At 47.1% G+C, this 20,211-nt stretch overlaps 1 protein-coding gene across 1 annotated transcript in view; it reads right to left on the reverse strand.

The window, feature by feature from the left end:
• LOC124042645 (CUB and sushi domain-containing protein 1-like) overlaps window positions 1-20,211 on the reverse strand; it is an 842,040-nt gene that overhangs the window by 360,826 nt on the left and 461,003 nt on the right. Inside the window, 1 exon segment of the mRNA XM_046360721.1 lies at window positions 12,976-13,170. Within this exon segment, the coding sequence (XP_046216677.1) occupies window positions 12,976-13,170 (195 nt within the window).

The following is a 20,211-nucleotide window of genomic DNA, read 5'->3' on the forward strand; positions in this document are numbered from 1 at the left end:
TATTTTATCTTGTGTCCTTTACCATTTGTACATTGTTAAAACACTGTATATATATATATATATATATGACATTTGTGGTGTCTTTGTTGTTTTGAAACTTCTGTATGTGTAATGTCTACTGTTCATTTTTGTTGTTCATTTCAATTTGTATTTTGTCTACCTCACTTGCTTTGGCAATGTTAACACATGTTTCCCATGCCAATAAAGCCCTTGAATTGAATTGAATTGAATTGAGTATATTAAAGAGGGAGAGGTGGAGAGAGGTGGAGAGGTGGAGAGAGGTGGAGAGGTGAGAGGAGGAAGAGAGGTGAGAGAGGTGGAGAGAGGTGGAGAGGTGAGAGGTGGAGAGAGAGGTGGAGAGGTGAGAGGAGGTGGAGAGAGAGGTGGGAGAGGTGGAGAGAGGTGGAGAGGTGGAGAGGTGGAGGAGAGGTGAGAGGTGGAGAGGTGGAGAGGTGGAGAGGTGGAGAGGTGGAGAGGTGGAGAGAGGTGGAGAGGGAGAGAGAGGTGGAGAGGTGAGAGGTGGAGAGGTGGAGAGGTGGAGAGGTGGAGAGAGGTGGAGAGAGGTGGAGAGGTGGAGAGGTGAGAGGTGAGAGGTGGAGAGGTGGAGAGGTGAGAGGTGAGAGGGAGAGGTGGAGGTGGAGAGGTGGGAGAGGTGGAGAGGTGAGAGAGGTGTGAGAGGTGGAGAGGGAGAGGTGGAGGTGGAGAGGTGGAGAGGAGAGGTGGAGAGGTGAGAGGTGGAGGGTGAGAGGTGAGAGGTGAGAGGTGGAGAGGTGAGAGGTGAGAGGTGGAGGAGAGGTGAGAGGTGAGAGGTGGAGGTGGAGAGGTGAGAGGTGGAGAGGTGAGAGGTGAGAGGTGAGAGGTGAGAGGTGAGAGGTGAGAGGTGGAGAGGTGAGAGGTGAGAGGTGAGAGGTGGAGAGGTGGAGAGGTGGGAGAGGTGAGAGGTGGAGAGGTGAGAGGTGAGAGGTGGAGAGGTGAGAGGTGGAGAGGTGGAGAGGTGGAGAGGTGGAGAGGAGAGGTGGAGAGGTGAGAGGTGAGAGGTGGAGAGGTGAGAGGTGGAGAGGTGAGAGGTGGAGAGGTGGAGAGGTGAGAGGTGGAGAGGTGGAGAGGTGAGAGAGAGGTGAGAGAGAGGTGGGAGAGGTGGAGAGGTGGAGAGGTGAGAGGTGAGAGGTGAGAGGTGAGAGGTGAGAGGTGAGAGGTGGAGAGGTGAGAGGTGGAGAGGTGGAGAGGTGAGAGGTGGAGAGAGGTGAGAGGTGAGAGGTGAGAGAGAGAGGTGGAGAGGTGAGAGGTGGAGAGGTGAGAGAGGTGAGAGGTGGAGAGGTGAGAGGTGAGAGGTGGAGAGGTGGAGAGGTGGAGAGGTGGAGAGGTGAGAGGTGAGAGGTGGAGAGGGAGAGGTGGAGAGGTGAGAGGTGGAGAGGTGGAGAGGTGGAGAGAGAGGTGGAGAGGTGAGAGGTGAGAGGTGGAGAGGTGGAGGTGAGAGGTGGAGAGAGGTGGAGAGGTGGAGGTGAGAGGTGGAGAGGTGGAGAGGTGGAGAGGTGAGAGGTGAGAGGTGGAGAGGTGGAGAGGTGGAGAGGTGAGAGGTGAGAGGTGGAGAGGTGAGAGGTGAGAGAGGTGGAGAGGTGAGAGGTGGAGGTGGAGGTGAGAGGTGGAGAGGTGGAGAGGTGGAGAGGTGGAGAGGTGAGAGGTGGAGAGGTGAGAGGTGGAGGTGGAGAGGTGAGAGGTGGAGAGGTGAGAGGTGGAGAGAGGTGAGAGGGAGAGGTGGAGAGGTGGAGGTGGAGAGGTGGAGAGGTGGAGAGAGGTGGAGAGGTGGAGAGAGGTGGAGAGAGGTGGAGAGAGGTGGAGAGGTGGAGAGGTGGAGAGGTGAGAGAGAGGGTGAGAGGTGAGAGGTGGAGAGGTGGAGAGGGAGAGGTGGAGAGAGGTGAGAGGTGGAGAGGTGGAGAGGTGGAGAGGTGGAGAGGTGAGAGGTGGAGAGGTGAGAGGTGAGAGGTGGAGAGGTGAGAGTGGAGAGGTGAGAGAGGTGGAGAGGTGGAGAGGTGGAGAGAGGTGGAGAGGGAGAGGTGGAGAGGTGGTGAGAGGTGAGAGGTGGAGAGGTGAGAGGTGAGAGGTGGAGAGGTGAGAGGTGGAGAGGTGAGAGGAGAGGTGGAGAGGTGGAGAGGTGGAGAGGTGAGAGGTGAGAGGTGAGAGGTGAGAGGTGGAGAGGTGGAGAGGTGAGAGGTGGAGAGAGGTGGAGAGGTGGTGGAGAGGTGGAGAGGTGGAGAGGTGGAGAGGTGGAGAGGTGGAGAGGTGGAGAGGTGGAGAGGTGGAGAGGTGGAGGTGAGGTGGAGAGGTGGAGAGGTGGAGAGGTGGAGAGGTGAGAGGTGGAGAGGTGGAGAGGTGGAGAGGTGGAGAGGTGAGGTGGAGAGGTGGAGAGGTGAGAGGTGGAGAGGTGGAGAGGTGGAGAGAGAGGTGGAGAGGTGGAGAGGTGGAGAGGTGGTGGAGAGGTGGAGAGGTGGAGGTGGAGAGGTGAGAGGTGGAGAGAGGTGGAGAGGTGGAGAGGTGAGAGGTGGGAGAGGTGGAGAGGTGGAGAGGTGGAGAGGTGAGAGGTGAGAGGTGAGAGGTGAGAGAGGTGGAGAGGTGAGAGGTGAGAGGTGAGAGGTGGAGAGGTGAGAGAGAGGTGAGAGGTGGAGAGGTGAGAGGTGAGAGGTGGAGAGGTGGAGAGGTGAGAGGTGGAGAGGTGGAGAGGTGAGAGGTGAGAGGTGGAGAGGTGGAGAGGTGGAGAGGTGAGAGGTGGAGGTGGAGAGGTGGAGAGGTGAGAGAGAGGTGGAGAGTGAGAGGTGAGAGGTGGAGAGGTGGAGAGGTGAGAGGTGGAGAGGTGGAGAGGTGAGAGGTGGAGAGGTGGAGAGGTGGAGAGGTGGAGAGGTGAGAGGTGGAGGTGAGAGGTGAGAGGTGAGAGGTGAGAGGTGAGAGGTGGAGAGGTGAGGTGAGAGGTGGAGAGGTGAGAGGTGGAGAGGTGGAGAGAGGTGAGGTGGAGAGGTGAGAGAGGTGGAGAGGTGAGAGGTGAGAGGTGGAGAGGTGAGAGGTGGAGGTGAGAGGTGGAGAGGTGGAGAGGAGGTGAGAGGTGGAGAGGTGAGAGGTGGAGAGGTGAGAGGTGGAGAGAGGTGAGAGGTGGAGAGGTGGAGGAGAGGTGGAGAGGTGGAGAGGTGAGAGGTGGAGAGGTGGAGAGGTGAGAGGTGGAGAGAGGTGGAGAGGTGGAGAATATATTATACAGTACATCTCAGTGTCCACTGTGTTCAATGTGTTCATTGTGTTCAATGTGTCCACTGTGTCCACTGTGTCCACTGTGTCCACTGTGTCCACTGTGTCCACTGTGTTCAATGTGTCCACTGTGTTTAATGTGTCCACTGTGTTCAATGTGTCCACTGTGTTCAATGTGTTCACTGTGTCCACTGTGTTCAATGTGTCCACTGTGTTTAATGTGTCCACTGTGTTTAATGTGTCCACTGTGTTTAATGTGTCCACTGTGTGTTCACTGTGTCCACTGTGTTCAATGTGTCCACTGTGTTCAATGTGTCCACTGTGTCCACTGTGTTCAATGTGTCCACTGTGTCCACTGTGTTCAATGTGTCCACTGTGTTCAATGTGTCCAGTGTCCACTGTGTTCAATGTGTCCACTGTGTCCACTGTGTTCAATGTGTCCACTGTGTTCAATGTGTCCACTGTGTCCACTGTGTCCACTGTGTGTCCACTGTGTTCAATGTGTCCACTGTGTTCAATGTGTCCACTGTGTCCAATGTGTTCACTGTGTTCCAATGTGTTCACTGTGTCCACTGTGTTCAATGTGTCCACTGTGTTTAATGTGTCCACTGTGTTCAATGTGTTCACTGTGTCCACTGTGTTCAATGTGTCCACTGTGTTTAATGTGTCCACTGTGTTCAATGTGTTCAATGTGTCCACTGTGTTTAATGTGTCCACTGTGTTCAATGTGTCCACTGTGTCCACTGTGTTCAATGTGTCCACTGTGTTCAATGTGTCCACTGTGTCCACTGTGTCCACTGTGTTCAATGTGTCCACTGTGTTCAATGTGTCCACTGTGTCCACTGTGTCCACTGTGTTCAATGTGTCCACTGTGTCCACTGTGTCCACTGTGTTCAATGTGTCCACTGTGTCCACTGTGTCCACTGTGTTCAATGTGTCCACTGTGTCCACTGTGTTCAATGTGTCCACTGTGTCCATGTGTCCACTGTGTTCAATGTGTCCACTGTGTTCAATGTGTCATGTGTCCGTGTCCACTGTGTCTATCAATCAATCAAATGTCCACTTTATAAAGCCCTGTGTTCAATTTCCACTGTGTTCAGCTGATATCTCAAAGTGCTGTCCACAGAAACCCAGCCTAAACCCCAAACAGCAATGTGTTCAATGCAGGTGTTAGAAGTCCACGGTGGCCACTGTGGAAAAACTCCACTAGTTCAAAGGCCAAAACCCAGTGTCCAAGAATGTGTCCACTGTGTCCAGGAACCAGGTTCTGAGGGGTGGCCAGTCCTCTGTGTTCTGGCTGTGTCCACTGTGTCCACTGTGTTCAATTGTCCACAGAACATGGCCAAGATGTTCAAATGTTTAATAGATGACCACTGTGTTCAATGGTCAATGGTCAATAATAATAATCACAGTGTTCAATGTGAGGGTGCAACAGGACATCACTGTCATGTGAAATGGATGACAATTACTGGAGCTCAAGGTCAAACATTACTGTGTTCAGAGACTGACTGAAGGTCAAACATTATTTCAGAGACTGAGTGGATGAGTCCCTGGAAAGGGAGGGTGGAAGGGTGTGTGTGTTCTAGCAAATGTGCAAATGTCTTTGATTAACATAAATCCTACATCTCTGTATCACACTGAACAGAAACCACTGTGTTAATCATCACACAACAGTATATGATATGAGACTTGCTGCTCGCTGTGTTCAATGTGCCTGTGTTCACTGTTTCTAGATGTCATTGTTCAATCCACTGTGTTAAATCAGTGTCCACTGTGTCATCAATCAATCAAATGCATTGACACAATGGCATACTGATATCTCAAATGCTTCATGAACCCAAAAACAAACAAGCAATTTACATCATCACAAAATAACAGACAGGAACCTGTTCAGGGGTGGCCAGTCCTCTCTCTGGCTGTCTGGAGATTATAACAGAACATGACCAAGATGTTCAAATGTTCATAGATGACCTCATGGTCAATGGTCAATAATAATAATCTCAGTGGTTCTGTCTGACATCTCTGTCATCTGGATCAATTCTCTCAAGGTCAAACATTACTTCAGAGACTGACTGAAGGTCTCATTATTTCAGAGACTGAGTCTCTGAGTCTGGAAGGGTCTGTCTGTCTGCAAATGTCAAATGTCTTTGATTAACATAAATCCTCATCTCTCTGTCTGTCTGTTTAATCTCACTCTCTGTCCATCTGAGACTTCTGCTCGCTAATGTGCTCTGTCTCTCTCTCTAGATGTCATTGAATAACATAAATCTCTCTCAATCTCTCTCTCTCTCTCTGTGTCTCTCTGTCTCTCTAATGAATAAAAACTCATTTACTCTCTCTCTCTCTCTGTCTCTCTCTCTCTCTCCTCTCTCTCTCTCTCTGTCTGTCTGTCTCTCTCTGTCCCTCTCTCTCTCTCTCTGTCTCTCTCTCTGTCTCTCTCTCTCTCTCTCTCTCTCTCTCTGTCTCTCTCTCTCTCCTCTCTCTCTCTCTCTCTCTCTCTCTCTCTCTCTCTCTGTCTGTCTCTCTGTCTCTCTGTCCCTCTCTCTCTCTGTCTGTCTGTCTGTCTGTCTGTCTCTCTGTCTGTCTCTCTCTCTCTCTCTCTCTCTCTGTCTCTCTCTCTCTCTGTCTCTCTCTCTCTCTCTCTGTCCCTCTCTCTCTCTGTCTGTCTGTCTCTCTCTCTGTCCCTCTCTCTCTCTCTCTGTCTCTCTCTCTCTCTGTCTGTCTGTCTCTCTCTCTCTCTCTCTGTCTCTCTCTCTCTCTCTCTCTCTCTCTCTCTCTGTGTCTCTCTGTCTCTCTCTCTGTCCCTCTCTGTCTGTCTGTCTGTCTGTCTGTCTGTCTGTCTGTCTGTCTGTCTGTCTGTCTGTCTGTCTGTCTGTCTGTCTGTCTGTCTGTCTGTCTGTCTGTCTGTCTGTCTGTCTGTCTGTCTGTCTGTCTGTCTCTCTCTCTCTCCCTCCCTCTCTCTCTCTCTCTGTCTGTCTCTCTCTCTCTCTCTCCAGAATGAAGCATAACCCAGACCAAAACACTGCACCTAAGCGTTGTGGTCGTCTTCTGTTGTGATTGAAACCATTAAAAGACTTTACGCCACAATGCTGCTCCTGGATAGGTTTCAGGAGTACTCTAGCTAGGACTCAAGCAGCTCTCAATGACAAAGAGGGGACATCTGTAAAGCTCCACTTCAATTAGCATGAATGAAAAGCTTGATGAGACCCTTACGGAGGAGAGTTCACGCTAGTAGCATCATATTAGATATTCAATGACTATTAGGAAGACCGCTAACGCTAGTAGCATAATATTAGATTTGCATTGATTCACGGGGAGGAGCGCTAACGCTAGTAGCATCATATTAGATTTGCATTGACACTCAGGTGGAGCACTAAAGCTAACGCTGGGCTTGCTTGCTATATTACATATGCATTCACTATTAGTAGGGACGCTAAAATTCATCCTGCTGCACAGACCCTATAGACGCTCTAGTCTAGGGTGCCTGGACTGGGCACCGGCGCAGAGGAAGGCTCCGGCCTTGGAGCAGGACTGGACACCGTGCCTGGACTGGGCACCGGCACAGAGGAAGGCTCCGGCCTTGGAGCAGGACTGGACACCGTGCCTGGACTGGGCACCGGCGCAGAGGAAGGCTCCGGCCTTGGAGCAGGACTGGACACCGTGCCTGGACTGGGCACCGGCGCAGAGGAAGGTTCCGGCCATGGAGCAGGACTGGACACCGTGCCTGGACTGGGCACCGGCGCAGAGGAAGGCTCCGGCCTTGGAGCAGGACTGGACACCGTGCCTGGACTGGGCACCGGCGCAGAGGAAGGTTCCGGCCATGGAGCAGGACTGGACACCGTGCCTGGACTGGGCACCGGCGCAGAGGAAGGTTCCGGCCTTGGAGCAGGACTGGACACCGTGCCACTGGATGCCTGGTGCGTGGACCTGGAACACTTGGCACCAGACTGCTGACAGGCTCTTCAGGTCGGATGCCATGCAGAACACACCTACATAACATTTCTCTCATCTCTCTCTCTCAACTTCTCCATCGCCTCCCTGACGGTCTCTGGCTTTTCAGGGTGAGTACGAGGAGCTGGCACAGATGGCACCGGACTGATGACCCGCTCTTCAGGGTGAGTACGGGGAGCTGGCACAGATGGCACCGGACTGATGACCTGCTCTTCAGTGTGAGTACGAGGAGCTGGCACAGATGGCACCGGACTGATGACCCGCTCTTCAGGGTGAGTACGGGGAGCTGGCACAGATGGCACCGGACTGATGACCTGCTCTTCAGGGTGAGTACGAGGAGCTGGCACAGATGGCACCCATCTCTTTAATGATTCGCATGTGAGGCCATGTACTAAACAACCAAAGATTTCAAGACTAAAGGCTGGTTTATAGTACGGGTTCCTAAATTAAATCTGGAGTGCCAGAGTGCGCTCTGGGGGACTGTAAACTCAGAGCGTTGTCAGACTGTCCCTTTGTAAATTGGGGCGGCAGAGTAGCCTAGTGGTTAGAGTGTGTGACTAGTAACCTGAAGGTTGTGAGTTGAAACCCCCGAGCTGACAAGGTACAAATCTGTCGTTCTGCCCCTAAACAGGCAGTTAACCCACTGTTCCTGGGCTGACATTGAAAATAAGAATTTGTTCTTAACTGACTTGCCTAGTTAAATAAAGGTTATATTTTTATTTTAATTTTAATTCAGAGCATTCATGCTCTCGGAGCATTCAGAGAGAGGCTCTGGCCGGGGAGTTCATCTGAACGTTCTGTCCTAACAACAGCAGTCAAGCACCCAATCTAAATGGCTAAGGTTGGCTAGCTTGCTAGCTACTTCCAGACACAGATGAGGGAACACCTCACTCTGACCATTTTACTCGCCTTAGCAGAGCTCCTTAGGCTGTCTTCATTTCTAATTTTGTCCAGAACGTTGGTGACTGTAACTGCGCTGCAGCCAACAATTTAATTATGCTTTTTTTGCCAAAGTTTACTGACACCTTGCCAATTTGAATGGGTGTTAATTAAGGGTTCTTAAATTATTATTATGCACTCTGGCACACTCAGACGAGAAAGCAGAGTAAATAGCCAGAGTGAATTTATGAACTACGTCTATTGACAGTTGTAGCAGTGACATCATGAACATTCTATTGAAATTTTTACTTGTATAGTGGAGTCTTTTGTTTAGACAAATAGCTAGCTAGCAGGTAGCTATACAGGTTCAATGTGAACTAGCTAGGTGTCACGCCCTGACCTTAGTATTCTTTGTTTTCTTTATTATTTCGGTTAGGTCAAGGTTAAGACATGGGTGATGTACGTGTTTTTAAGTATGTCGTAAGTATGTTGTAAGTATGTCTGTGGGTGTTTACTCGTCTAGGTGTTATGTATGTCTATGGTTGCCTAGATTGGTTCTCAATTAGAGGCAGCTGTTTATCGTTGTCTCTGACTGGGAACCATATTTAGGCAGCCATATTCCTTGGGTATTGGGTAGTGGTTTATTGTCTATGTGTTAGTTGCCTGTGTCTGCACTTATCATATATAGCTTCACGTTCATTTAGTTGTTTTGTAAGTTTGTTTAAGTGTTCTTTGTTTCATTAAATAAGAAGATGTATTCATATTCCGGTGCTCCTTGGTCTCACCCATACAACGAACGTGACACTAGGTTATATGCAATGCACTATAACTAGCAATGCAAATGGCTCTGAGATATGAATACTATCACTACACAGATCATACATTGAAACTATAGCTAGCTAGCTAACAGTAAAATTTAACTTGAAATGAAAACGACTTTCTGACTAAATTAGAAACGTGTAATATCTGAAAATGTAGCTAGCTAGACTCTCTTACCTGTATATATGGATGGACGCTTCTCCCTCTCTGTCACGGATGCCATGGTTGCCCTTCGTTTGAAGATGTAATCCGGAGACAGGTGTTTTATACAACAGCCGTCTGTGTTCTCTTTTTGACCGTCTGCATATGTGCAATCAAACGACAGAATCTCCTCCATCTCCTTAGCTATCATACTCTAATTGCACCTTGCATTCCACAGATGCCAAAAGTGAAAACCTTTGCTATGTGATTTATTTAACCTCTTCAGTCGACCCTCTACTTTTTCGAACATTCTGTTAAAAATCGCGCAACATTTCAGCGCCCTGCTACTCAGGCCAGGAATATAGTATATGCATATGATTAGTATGTGTGGATAGAAAACACTCAGACGTTTATAAAACTGGTTAAATCACGGCTGTGACTATAACAGAACGTGCGTTTCATCAAAAAGTGCAAGAAAATCTGATCACTGAAAATGGAAATAAATATCCATGCGCCACTTTCGAAGTGTTTTGTGAAAGTCGACTTTTTGAATTTTAAAAAATGACGTTACGTTATGAAACGCTATTTTTTCCGTTTATCACACAGTCTTCATAGATCGATATCTAGGCTATATATGGACCGATTTAATCGAAAAAAAGACCCAATAGTGATTATGGGACATCTAGGAGTGCCAACAAAGAAGATGGTCAAAGGTAATGAATGTTTTATATTTTATTTGTGCGGTTTGTGTAGCGACGACTATGCTAATTATTTTGTTTACGTCCCCTGCGGGTCTTTTGGGGTGTTACATGCTATCAGATAATAGCTTCTCATGCTTTCGCCGAAAAGCATTTTAAAAATCTGACTTGTTGCCTGGATTTACAACGAGTGTAGCTTTAATTCAATACCCTGCATGTGTATTTTAATGAACGTTTTAGTTTTAACTAATACTATTAGCATTTAGCATAGCGCATTTGCATTTCCAGAGATCTAGATGGGACGCCTGCGTGCCAGGTAGGAGCAAGAGGTTAAAGAAATAAGCTGTGTTAGAAAGGATTACCTACACATATTGACCAGCTCATGTTATAGACAGAAGGATGCTACATGGCAGACCAATCCGAACTCTTCTCTCGGCATGTCCAGTCCATCCATTATCTCATCCAATCATGGCTAGTGGGAAGGTTCCTGACTTTTTCTGTGGCTTAACCAACTGTGTTCGTAATTTAGAAATTGTTTTCATATTTACAGAGGGCATACAAGTTTGTTTAAGGCACATGATTGTTCACATATTCCAGAAGGTATTGCTGCTAAAAAAAATACGCATTTTGATTTAAAAAAAAAAGTTTTACTTTCAAATAGCTCACCTGTGCGACATAAGCCTACTTTCCTGAAGTGCCTTGGCTTGTTGAATATCCTTCCCTGTAAGCGAGCTGAACGTTTGATGTCAATTTGTTTACTGTAAACTAGCATAGTATCTGGTCAAACACCATTTAAAAAAAAAAAGTTTACTAAGGCTTGGTAACAGGCTGAAGGACACGTTAATAATCTTGAAGTGTCCATGAACATGAACAGAACTCAAGAAAAAAAACTTGAGAATTCAACAACGTCTTTCCTTCTTACTAAATTACGATGCTCACCTTGAATAGGTTAGAATCACCACGTTTACTTTTCCTCAGCCAAAAGTAACGAACCGCAAAACCACTAGCCTATGTCAATCTACTCTGCCCCATAATAGAAAAGTTAACCCATTCTATTAGTCAGCTTGTTGTTCTATGCGAGAAAGAAATAGCCTATTCCGATCCATTTCAAATAACATTTCTTACAACTTTAAAAAGCAATGAGGTCGGATGCAACAGATCAGAATGTTTAGCTTAAAACGTTGATACATCATTTTTTGTTCACTTTATAAGCACAACAATGTGCACAAGGCAGTGGCCTACGTGTGGGAGTATTTGGCAAACACTGTTGTCATAAGCGAACTGCACAAGTGAGGGGTTTCATGTGACAGAAATTAAAATATCCATCAGACATTTAGAAACAGGGGAGATCTAAAGATGCAACAACTAGCATGGGATGCTAATATTACTGGGATTATCAACAACTAGCATGGGTTGCTAATATGACTGGGACTATCATCAACTAGCATGGGATGCTAATATGACTAGGATTATCATCAACTAGCATGGGTTGCTAATATGACTAGGATTATCATCAACTAGCATGGGATGCTAATATGACTAGGATTATCATCAACTACCATGGGATGCTAATATGACTAGGATTATCATCAACTAGCATGGGATGCTAATATGACTAGGATTATCATCAACTAGCATGGGATGCTAATATGACTAGGATTATCATCAACTACCATGGGATGCTAATATGACTAGGATTATCATCAACTAGCATGGGATGCTAATAAGACTAGGATTATCATCAACTAGCATGGGTTGCTAATATGACTAGGATTATCATCAACAAGCATGGGATGCTAATATGACTAGGATTATCATCAACTACCATGGGATGCTAATATGACTAGGATTATAATCAACTAGAAGGGTTAACAATATGACTATGATTAGCATAAACTAGCATGGGTTGCTAATATGACTGTGTCTTTAGCTACTAAACAATGAAAGAAAGTTGATTGTAAAACCAACAGAACATGAGAGAAATAGGCTAGAGAGAAATAGAGAGAAATATGCTAGAGAGAAATATGCTAGAGAGAAATAGGCTAGAAGAGAAATAGGCTAGAGAGAAATAGGCTAGAGAGAAATAGGCTAGAGAGAAATAGGCTAGAGAGAAATAGGCTAGAGAGAAATAGGCTAGAAGGAAATAGGCTAGAGAGAAATAGGCTAGATAGAAATAGGCTAGAGAGAAATAGGCTAGAAGGAAATAGGCTAGATAGAAATAGGCTAGAGAGAAATAGGCTAGAGAGAAATAGGCTAGAGAGAAATAGGCTAGAGAGAAATAGGCTAGAGAGAAATAGGCTAGAGAGAAATAGGCTAGAGAAATAGGCTAGAGAGAAATAGGCTAGAGAGAAATAGGCTAGAGAGAAATAGGCTAGATAGAAATAGGCTAGAGAGAAATAGGCTAGAGAGAAATAGGCTAGATAGAAATAGGCTAGATAGAAATAGGCTAGATAGAAATAGGCTAGATAGAAATAGGCTAGAGAGAAATAGGCTAGAGAGGAATATGCTAGAGAGAAATAGGCTAGATAGAAATAGGCTAGATAGAAATAGGCTAGATAGAAATAGGCTACTTTGAAGCAAGGTAAGACAGTCCTCATAATATGAAGTAAAATGTTCAGGTTTCAAACAATGAAGTAATTTTTCAAAATGCATAGGCTATTGACTCCAGCTCATTGCAAAGTGGTGTGTGATGCACCGCAGCCTTGCCTACAATTGTCTATCCACTTCAACGGTGAATGGGAAGCACGCTTCAATTACCAGTTGAGATATAATGAGTAGTTATTTTTTTAATCGTGGCCATCAAAACAGTTTTTTTTAACACACGATTGGATTTAGAATTGTTGCACAATAATAGGGCTTAATAAGGTATGTCTGAGGAGCTGTGGCAGCAGCTCTCACAGTGTCTGACAGAGTTTCAGCTGAAACCTCCCTCCCGCACTTGTCTTTTCCCACGAACACTGACTTTGCTGATAAATACTCTGTTAATTAAGGGAAAATGTACTTGGTACAATTGTGACGTGTTGTAGTCTCTCTTAGCTACTTAAGATGAATGCAATTATTGTCATTTTCTCTGGATAAAAGTGTCTGCTAAATGACTCAAATGTTAAACGGGACAAATATATAAAAATTAAAGATGAGGAGTAATGTCTGCTGTCACCTTCACAGCGTGAGAATAACATGGAGGAAAGAGGGACAGGAGGACAGAAAGATGACAAGACAACAAAAGCCTGACAGAAATAGTCTCCTCTCCTCTCACCTTCACAGCGTGGCACAGCGTTGTCCCAGACCACATTTCCATCCTTCAGGATACAGGAGACAGTCTGTGAGCCATGGGTCTTCACAAAGCCCTCCTCACACAGGAAGGAGATGGAGCTGCCCAGCTGAAGGTTCTCGCCAAACCTCTTCCCATTCACTGGAACCCCCGGGTCTGGACACTCATTGTGGCGGAACGCTGGGGAGAGAGAGAGAGAGAGAGAGAGAGAGAGAGAGAGAGAGAGAGAGAGAGAGAGAGAGAGAGAGAGGGAGACAGAGAGAGATGGAGAGAGAGAGAGAGATAGAGGGAAGAGTCAGGGTCTGTTACGAAGTAGGAGTTGGGAGGAGTGTAGGTTGGAGGGTGGGCAGGTGTGTGTGTATATCAATGAGTGTATGTGTATGTGGTGGTTAGAGACTGGTGTGTGTGTGTCTATGGGAGGGGCAATTAGAGAAAAAACAAAATAAAGTGAGGCTAATGCTCATCTCTCACAGCACAATTTAATTGTCTGAGACCTTAAAATTATTGAGCAACTTTCTCCAAGAAACTTTTTTGTCATCGTTCTTTTCGGTAACAGACACATTTGTTTTACTTAGCGAGCCTTATTGAAACATATGCAGCCCTTCCACAACAGATAACATTGCGGAGATGATGCATTGATAGAGAGAGAGAGAGAGCGAGAGAGAAAGAGCGAGAGAGAAAGAGCGAGAGAGAGCAAGAGAGAGCAAGAGAGAGCGAGAGCGAGCGAGAGCGAGAGAGAGCGAGAGAGAAAGAGCAAGAGAGAGAGAGCGAGAGAGAAAGAGCAAGAGAGAGAGAGCGAGAGAGAAAGAGCGAGAGAGAGAGAGCGAGAGAGAAAGAGCAAGAGAGAAAGAGCGAGAGAGAAAGAGAGAGAGAGAGAGAGAGAGAGAGAGAGAGAGTTGTAAATACAACCCATATTTATGCTTATTCATTTTATCTTGTGTCCTTTAACTATTTGTACATTGTATATATATATATAATATGACATTTGTAATGTATTTACTGTTTTTAAACTTCTGTATGTGTAATGTTTACTGTTAATATTTGTTGTTTTTCACTTTATATATTCACTTTGTATGTTGTCTACCTCACTTGCTTTGGCAATGTTAACACATGTTTCCCATGCCAATAAAGCCCTTGAATTGAATTGAATTGAGAGGGGGAGAGAGAGAGAGCGAGAGCGAGAGAGAGCGAGAGAGAGCAAGAGAGAGCGAGAGCGAGCCAGAGCGAGAGAGAGAGCGAGAGAGAGAGAGAGAGAGAGAGAGAGAGAGAGAGAGAGAGAGAGAGAGAGAGAGAGAGAGAGAGAGAGAGAGAGCCCAGTACATCACTGGGGCCAAGCTTCCTGCCATCCAGGACCTAAACTCAGACTTACCATGTGTAAATATTTGTATCAACATAACAAGATTCAACAACTGAGACATAAACTGAACAAGTTCCACAGACATGTGACTAAAATAAATGGAATAAATGGAATAACATTTCACTGAATAAAGGGGGGGTCCAAATCAAAGTAAAAGTTAACTGGTCTAGGAACAGTGGGTTAACTGGTCTAGGAACAGTGGGTTAACTGGTCTAGGAACAGTGGGTTAAATGGTCTAGGAACAGTGGGTTAACTGGTCTAGGAACAGTGGGTTAACTGGTCTAGGAACAGTGGGTTAACTGGTCTAGGAACAGTGGGTTAACTGGTCTAGGAACAGTGGGTTAAATGGTCTAGGAACAGTGGGTTAACTGGTCTAGGAACAGTGGGTTAACTGGTCTAGGAACAGTGGGTTAACTGGTCTAGGAACAGTGGGTTAACTGGTCTAGGAACAGTGAGTTAACTGATCTAGGAACAGTGGGTTAACTGGTCTAGGAACAGTGGGTTAACTGGTCTAGGAACAGTGGGTTAACTGATCTAGGAACAGTGGGTTAACTGGTCTAGGAACAGTGGGTTAACTGGTCTAGGAACCATGGGTTAACTGTTCTAGGAACAGTGGGTTAACTGGTCTAGGAACAGTGGGTTAACTGGTCTAGGAACAGTGGGTTAACTGGTCTAGGAACAGTGGGTTAACTGGTCTAGGAACAGTGGGTTAACTGGTCTAGGAACAGTGGGTTAACTGGTCTAGGAACAGTGGGTTAACTGGTCTAGGAACAGTGGGTTAATTGGTCTAGGAACAGTGGGTTAACTGGTCTAGGAACAGTGGGTTAACTGGTCTAGGAACAGTGGGTTAACTGGCCTAGGAACAGTGGGTTAACTGGTCTAGGAACAGTGGGTTAACTGCCTTATTCAGCAGCTACAGAACCGCAGATTTTTACATTGTCAGCTCTTGACTCTCTTAACTTTTGGTTACTGGTCCAACGCTCTAACCACTAGGCTACCTGCTTCCCCCCTCTAACCACTAGGCTACCTGCTTCCCCCCTCTAACCACTAGGCTACCTGCTTCCCCCCTCTAACCACTAGGCTACCTGCCTCCCCCTCTAACCACTAGGCTACCTGCCTCCCCCTCTAACCACTAGGCTACCTGCCCCCCCTCTAACCACTAGGCTACCTGCCTCCCCCCTCTAACCACTAGGCTACCTGCCTTCCCCCTCTAACCACCAGGCTACCTGCCTCCCACCTCTAACCACTAGGCTACCTGCCTTCCCCCTCTAACCACTAGGCTACCTGCTTCCCCCCTAACCACTAGGCTACCTGCTTCCCCCTCTAACCACTAGGCTACCTGCCTCCCCCTCTAACCACTAGGCTACCTGCCTCCCCCTCTAACCACTAGGCTACCTGCCCCCCTCTAACCACTGGCTACCTGCCTGCCCCCCTCTAACCACTAGGCTACCTGCCTTCCCCCTCTAACCACCAGGCTACCTGCCTCCCACCTCTAACCACTAGGCTACCTGCCTTCCCCCTCTAACCACCAGGCTACCTGCCTCACACCTCTAACCACTAGGCTAGTTATAGTGGAGCTACCTGTCTGGTACCTGTCTGGTTATAGTGGAGCTACCTGTCTGGTTATAGTGGAGCTACCTGTCTGGTACCTGTCTGGTTATAGTGGAGCTACCTGTCTGGTTATAGTGGAGCTACCTGTCTGGTTATAGTGGAGCTACCAGTCTGGTTATAGTGGAGCTACCAGTCTGGTTATAGTGGAGCTACCTGTCTGGTACCTGTCTGGTTATAGTGGAGCTAACTGTCTGGTTATAGTGGAGCTACCTGTCTGGTTATAGTGGAGCTACCTGTCATGTACCTGTCTGGTTATAGTGGAGCTACCAGTCTGGTTATAGTGGAGCTACCTGTCTGGTTATAGTGGAGCAAACTGTCTGGTTATAGTGGAGCTAACTGTCTGGTTATAGTGGAGCTACCAGTCTGGTTATAGTGGAGCTACCAGTCTGGTTATAGTGGAGCTACCTGTCTGGTTATAGTGGAGCTACCTGTCTGGTTATAGTGGAGCTAACTGTCTGGTTATAGTGGAGCTACCTGTCTGGTTATAGTGGAGCTACCTGTCTGGTTATAGTGGAGCTACCTGTCTGGTTATAGTGGAGCTACCTGTCTGGTTATAGTGGAGCTACCTGTCTGGTTATAGTGGAGCTACCTGTCTGGTTATAGTGGAGCTAACTGTCTGGTTATAGTGGAGCTACCTGTCTGTTACCTGTCTGGTTATAGTGGAGCTACCTGTCTGGTTATAGTGGAGCTACCTGTCTGGATATAGTGGAGCTACCTGTCTGGTTATAGTGGAGCTACCTGTCTGGTTATAGTGGAGCTACCTGTCTGGTTATAGTGGAGCTACCTGTCTGGTTATAGTGGAGCTACCTGTCTGGTTATAGTGGAGCTACCTGTCTGGTTATAGTGGAGCTACCTGTCTGGTTATAGTGGAGCTACCTGTCTGGTTATAGTGGAGCTACCTGTCTGGTTATAGTGGAGCTAACTGTCTGGTTATAGTGGAGCTACCTGTCTGGTTATAGTGGAGCTACCTGTCTGGTTATAGTGGAGCTACCTGTCTGGTTATAGTGGAGCTACCTGTCTGGTACCTGTCTGGTTATAGTGGAGCTAACTGTCTGGTTATAGTGGAGCTACCTGTCTGGTTATAGTGGAGCTAACTGTCTGGTACCTGTCTGGTTATAGTGGAGCTACCTGTCTGGTACCTGTCTGGTTATAGTGGAGCTAACTGTCTGGTTATAGTGGAGCTACCTGTCTGGTTATAGTGGAGCTAACTGTCTGGTTATAGTGGAGCTACCTGTCTGGTTATAGTGGAGCTACCTGTCTGGTTATAGTGGAGCTAACTGTCTGGTTATAGTGGAGCTACCTGTCTGGTTATAGTGGAGCTACCTGTCTGGTTATAGTGGAGCTACCTGTCTGGTTATAGTGGAGAGTCTGGTACCTGTCTGGTTATAGTGGAGCTACCTGTCTGGTACCTGTCTGGTTATAGTGGAGCTACCTGTCTGGTACCTGTCTGGTTATAGTGGAGCTACCTGTCTGGTTATAGTGGCGCTACCTGTCTGGTTATAGTGGAGCTACCTGTCTGGTTATAGTGGAGCTACCTGTCTGGTTATAGTGGAGCTACCTGTCTGGCTATAGTGGAGCTACCTGTCTGGTACCTGTCTGGTTATAGTGGAGCTACCTGTCTGGTTATAGTGGAGCTACCTGTCTGGTTATAGTGGAGCTACCTGTCTGGTTATAGTGGAGCTACCTGTCTGGTTATAGTGGAGCTACCTGTCTGGTTATAGTGGAGCTACCTGTCTAGTGGAGTACCTGTCTGGTTATAGTGGAGCTACCTGTCTGGTACCTGTCTGGTTATAGTGGAGCTACCTGTCTGGTTATAGTGGCGCTACCTGTCTGGTTATAGTGGAGCTACCTGTCTGGTTATAGTGGAGCTACCTGTCTGGTTATAGTGGAGCTACCTGTCTGGTTATAGTGGAGCTACCTGTCTGGTACCTGTCTGGTTATAGTGGAGCTACCTGTCTGGTTATAGTGGAGCTACCTGTCTGGTTATAGTGGAGCTACCTGTCTGGTTATAGTGGAGCTACCTGTCTGGTTATAGTGGAGCTACCTGTCTGGCTATAGTGGAGCTACCTGTCTGGTACCTGTCTGGTTATAGTGGAGCTACCTGTCTGGTTATAGTGGAGCTACCTGTCTGGTTATAGTGGAGCTACCTGTCTGGCTATAGTGGAGCTACCTGTCTGGTACCTGTCTGGTTATAGTGGAGCTACCTGTCTGGTACCTGGCTGGTTATAGTGGAGCTACCTGTCTGGTTATAGTGGAGCTACCTGTCTGGTTATAGTGGAGCTACCTGTCTGGTTATAGTGGAGCTACCTGTCTGGTTATAGTGGAGCTACCTGTCTGGTTATAGTGGAGCTACCTGTCTGGTACCTGTCTGGTTATAGTGGAGCTACCTGTCTGGTACCTGTCTGGTTATAGTGGAGCTAACATCTCATTTCAGTACTGCTGCTGGAGGAGGAAGACTACTGCTGTGGTGGGTTTAACGGTGAATAGTGAGGATGGGGCGATAGAGGATATGGAGAGAAGGTTGGAGAGATAACAGCTGTGCTGGATAGCCATCAATAGGGTTATTAGTTCAGATGACATGGGTCTATTTAGGGATGAGGTTCAAGAACCTGAATAGTCTATAGTAGAAAGTATTAGGTAAATTAGACACCTTTGTTGGATTCGGGCTAAACTTTGAACATTGAGATATTAAATACATTATAGATCAGAATTTTTTTTTGTCTGAATACAGCTGTGTCGAACCTTTGGGGAATAATTAAATTTGGTTAAAGCTTCTCTAATGTCCGTGAGTTATTTACTCTGAAAAATAAGAACCCAACACCTTGCTGCTGAGAGGAGCATGAAGATAGGACGGATAGGAGTAATGATCTGTCGGAGTGGAACGTTGTGATGGCTACTGAGGTTCAAGAAGGTCTTACCTGAGAAAGTACATGTAGGATTTCTCAGTTTCATTGTCTGATAATTTGTTTTGGGGGGGGGGGGGGTGGACAACGACGACACAATCTAGTATTTGATGGATGCCGGTTGCAGATAGAGGCACAGAGATTTTTATTAATTTTCATGTCTCATATACAGAGGCCGTAAAACATATTGGTGAAACTACTAGATGGACTGATGGCGTCAGCATGGCTACTCCAGCAGTAACTGGACCATCTGTTCACGACTGGTGCTTCTACTAGTCTTGACATGGGTTTAGGGGGGGGGGGGTGCTTCTACTAGTCTTGACATGTGTTTAGGGGGGGGTGCTTCTACTAGTCTTGACATGGGTTTAGAGTCTTGACATGGAGGGGGTGCTTCTACTAGTCTTGACATGGGTTTAGGGGGGGGTGCTTCTACTAGTCTTGACATGTGTTTAGACATGGGGGGGTGCTTCTACTAGTCTTGACATGGGTTTAGAGGGGGGTGCTTCTACTAGTCTTGACATGGGTTTAGAGGGGGGGGGTGCTTCTACTAGTCTTGACATGGGTTTAGGGGGGTGCTTCTACTAGTCTTGACATGGGTTTAGAGGGGGGTGCTTCTACTAGTCTTGACATGGGTTTAGAGGGGGGTGCTTCTACTAGTCTTGACATGGGTTTAGAGGGGGGTGCTTCTACTAGTCTTGACATGGGTTTAGAGGGGGGTGCTTCTACTAGTCTTGACATGGGTTTAGAGGGGGGTGCTTCTACTAGTCTTGACATGGGTTTAGAGGGGGGTGCTTCTACTAGTCTTGACATGGGTTTAGATGACGTCAACAGAGGGGGGTGCTTCTACTAGTCTTGACATGGGTTTAGATGGGGGGGTGCTTCTACTAGTCTTGACATGGGTTTAGAGGGGGGTGCTTCTACTAGTCTTGACATGGGTTTAGAGGGGGGGGGGTGCTTCAGAAATCTGTGTCAAAGGGCCCTTGATAGTAATTGAAAGTTACTTGGACAAATGAGAGCAGAAATGCCCGTTTGAAGATGACGTCAACAGAGTTATTAGGGGTAACTGAATAAAATGCTGAATCATCTGAATAAAGGATGAATTGTCTCAGCACGATAGAGTTAGGGTTGGGTTGGATGGGCTGGGGGGTTGGATGGGCTGGGGGGGTTGGATGGGCTGGGGGTTGGATGGGCTGGGGGAGTTGGATGTGATGGGGGAGTTGGATGGGCTGGGGGAGTTGGATGGGCTGGGGGAGTTGGATGGGCTGGGGGGGGTTGGATGGGGGTTGGATTGGGTGGGTGGGGGGGGTTAGATTGGGTGGGTGGGGGTTAGATTGGTTGGGTGGGAGGTTG

This window comes from Oncorhynchus gorbuscha, linkage group LG09 (genome assembly GCF_021184085.1).
Source record: "Oncorhynchus gorbuscha isolate QuinsamMale2020 ecotype Even-year linkage group LG09, OgorEven_v1.0, whole genome shotgun sequence".
In the NCBI taxonomy this organism is placed as follows: Eukaryota; Metazoa; Chordata; class Actinopteri; order Salmoniformes; family Salmonidae; genus Oncorhynchus; species Oncorhynchus gorbuscha.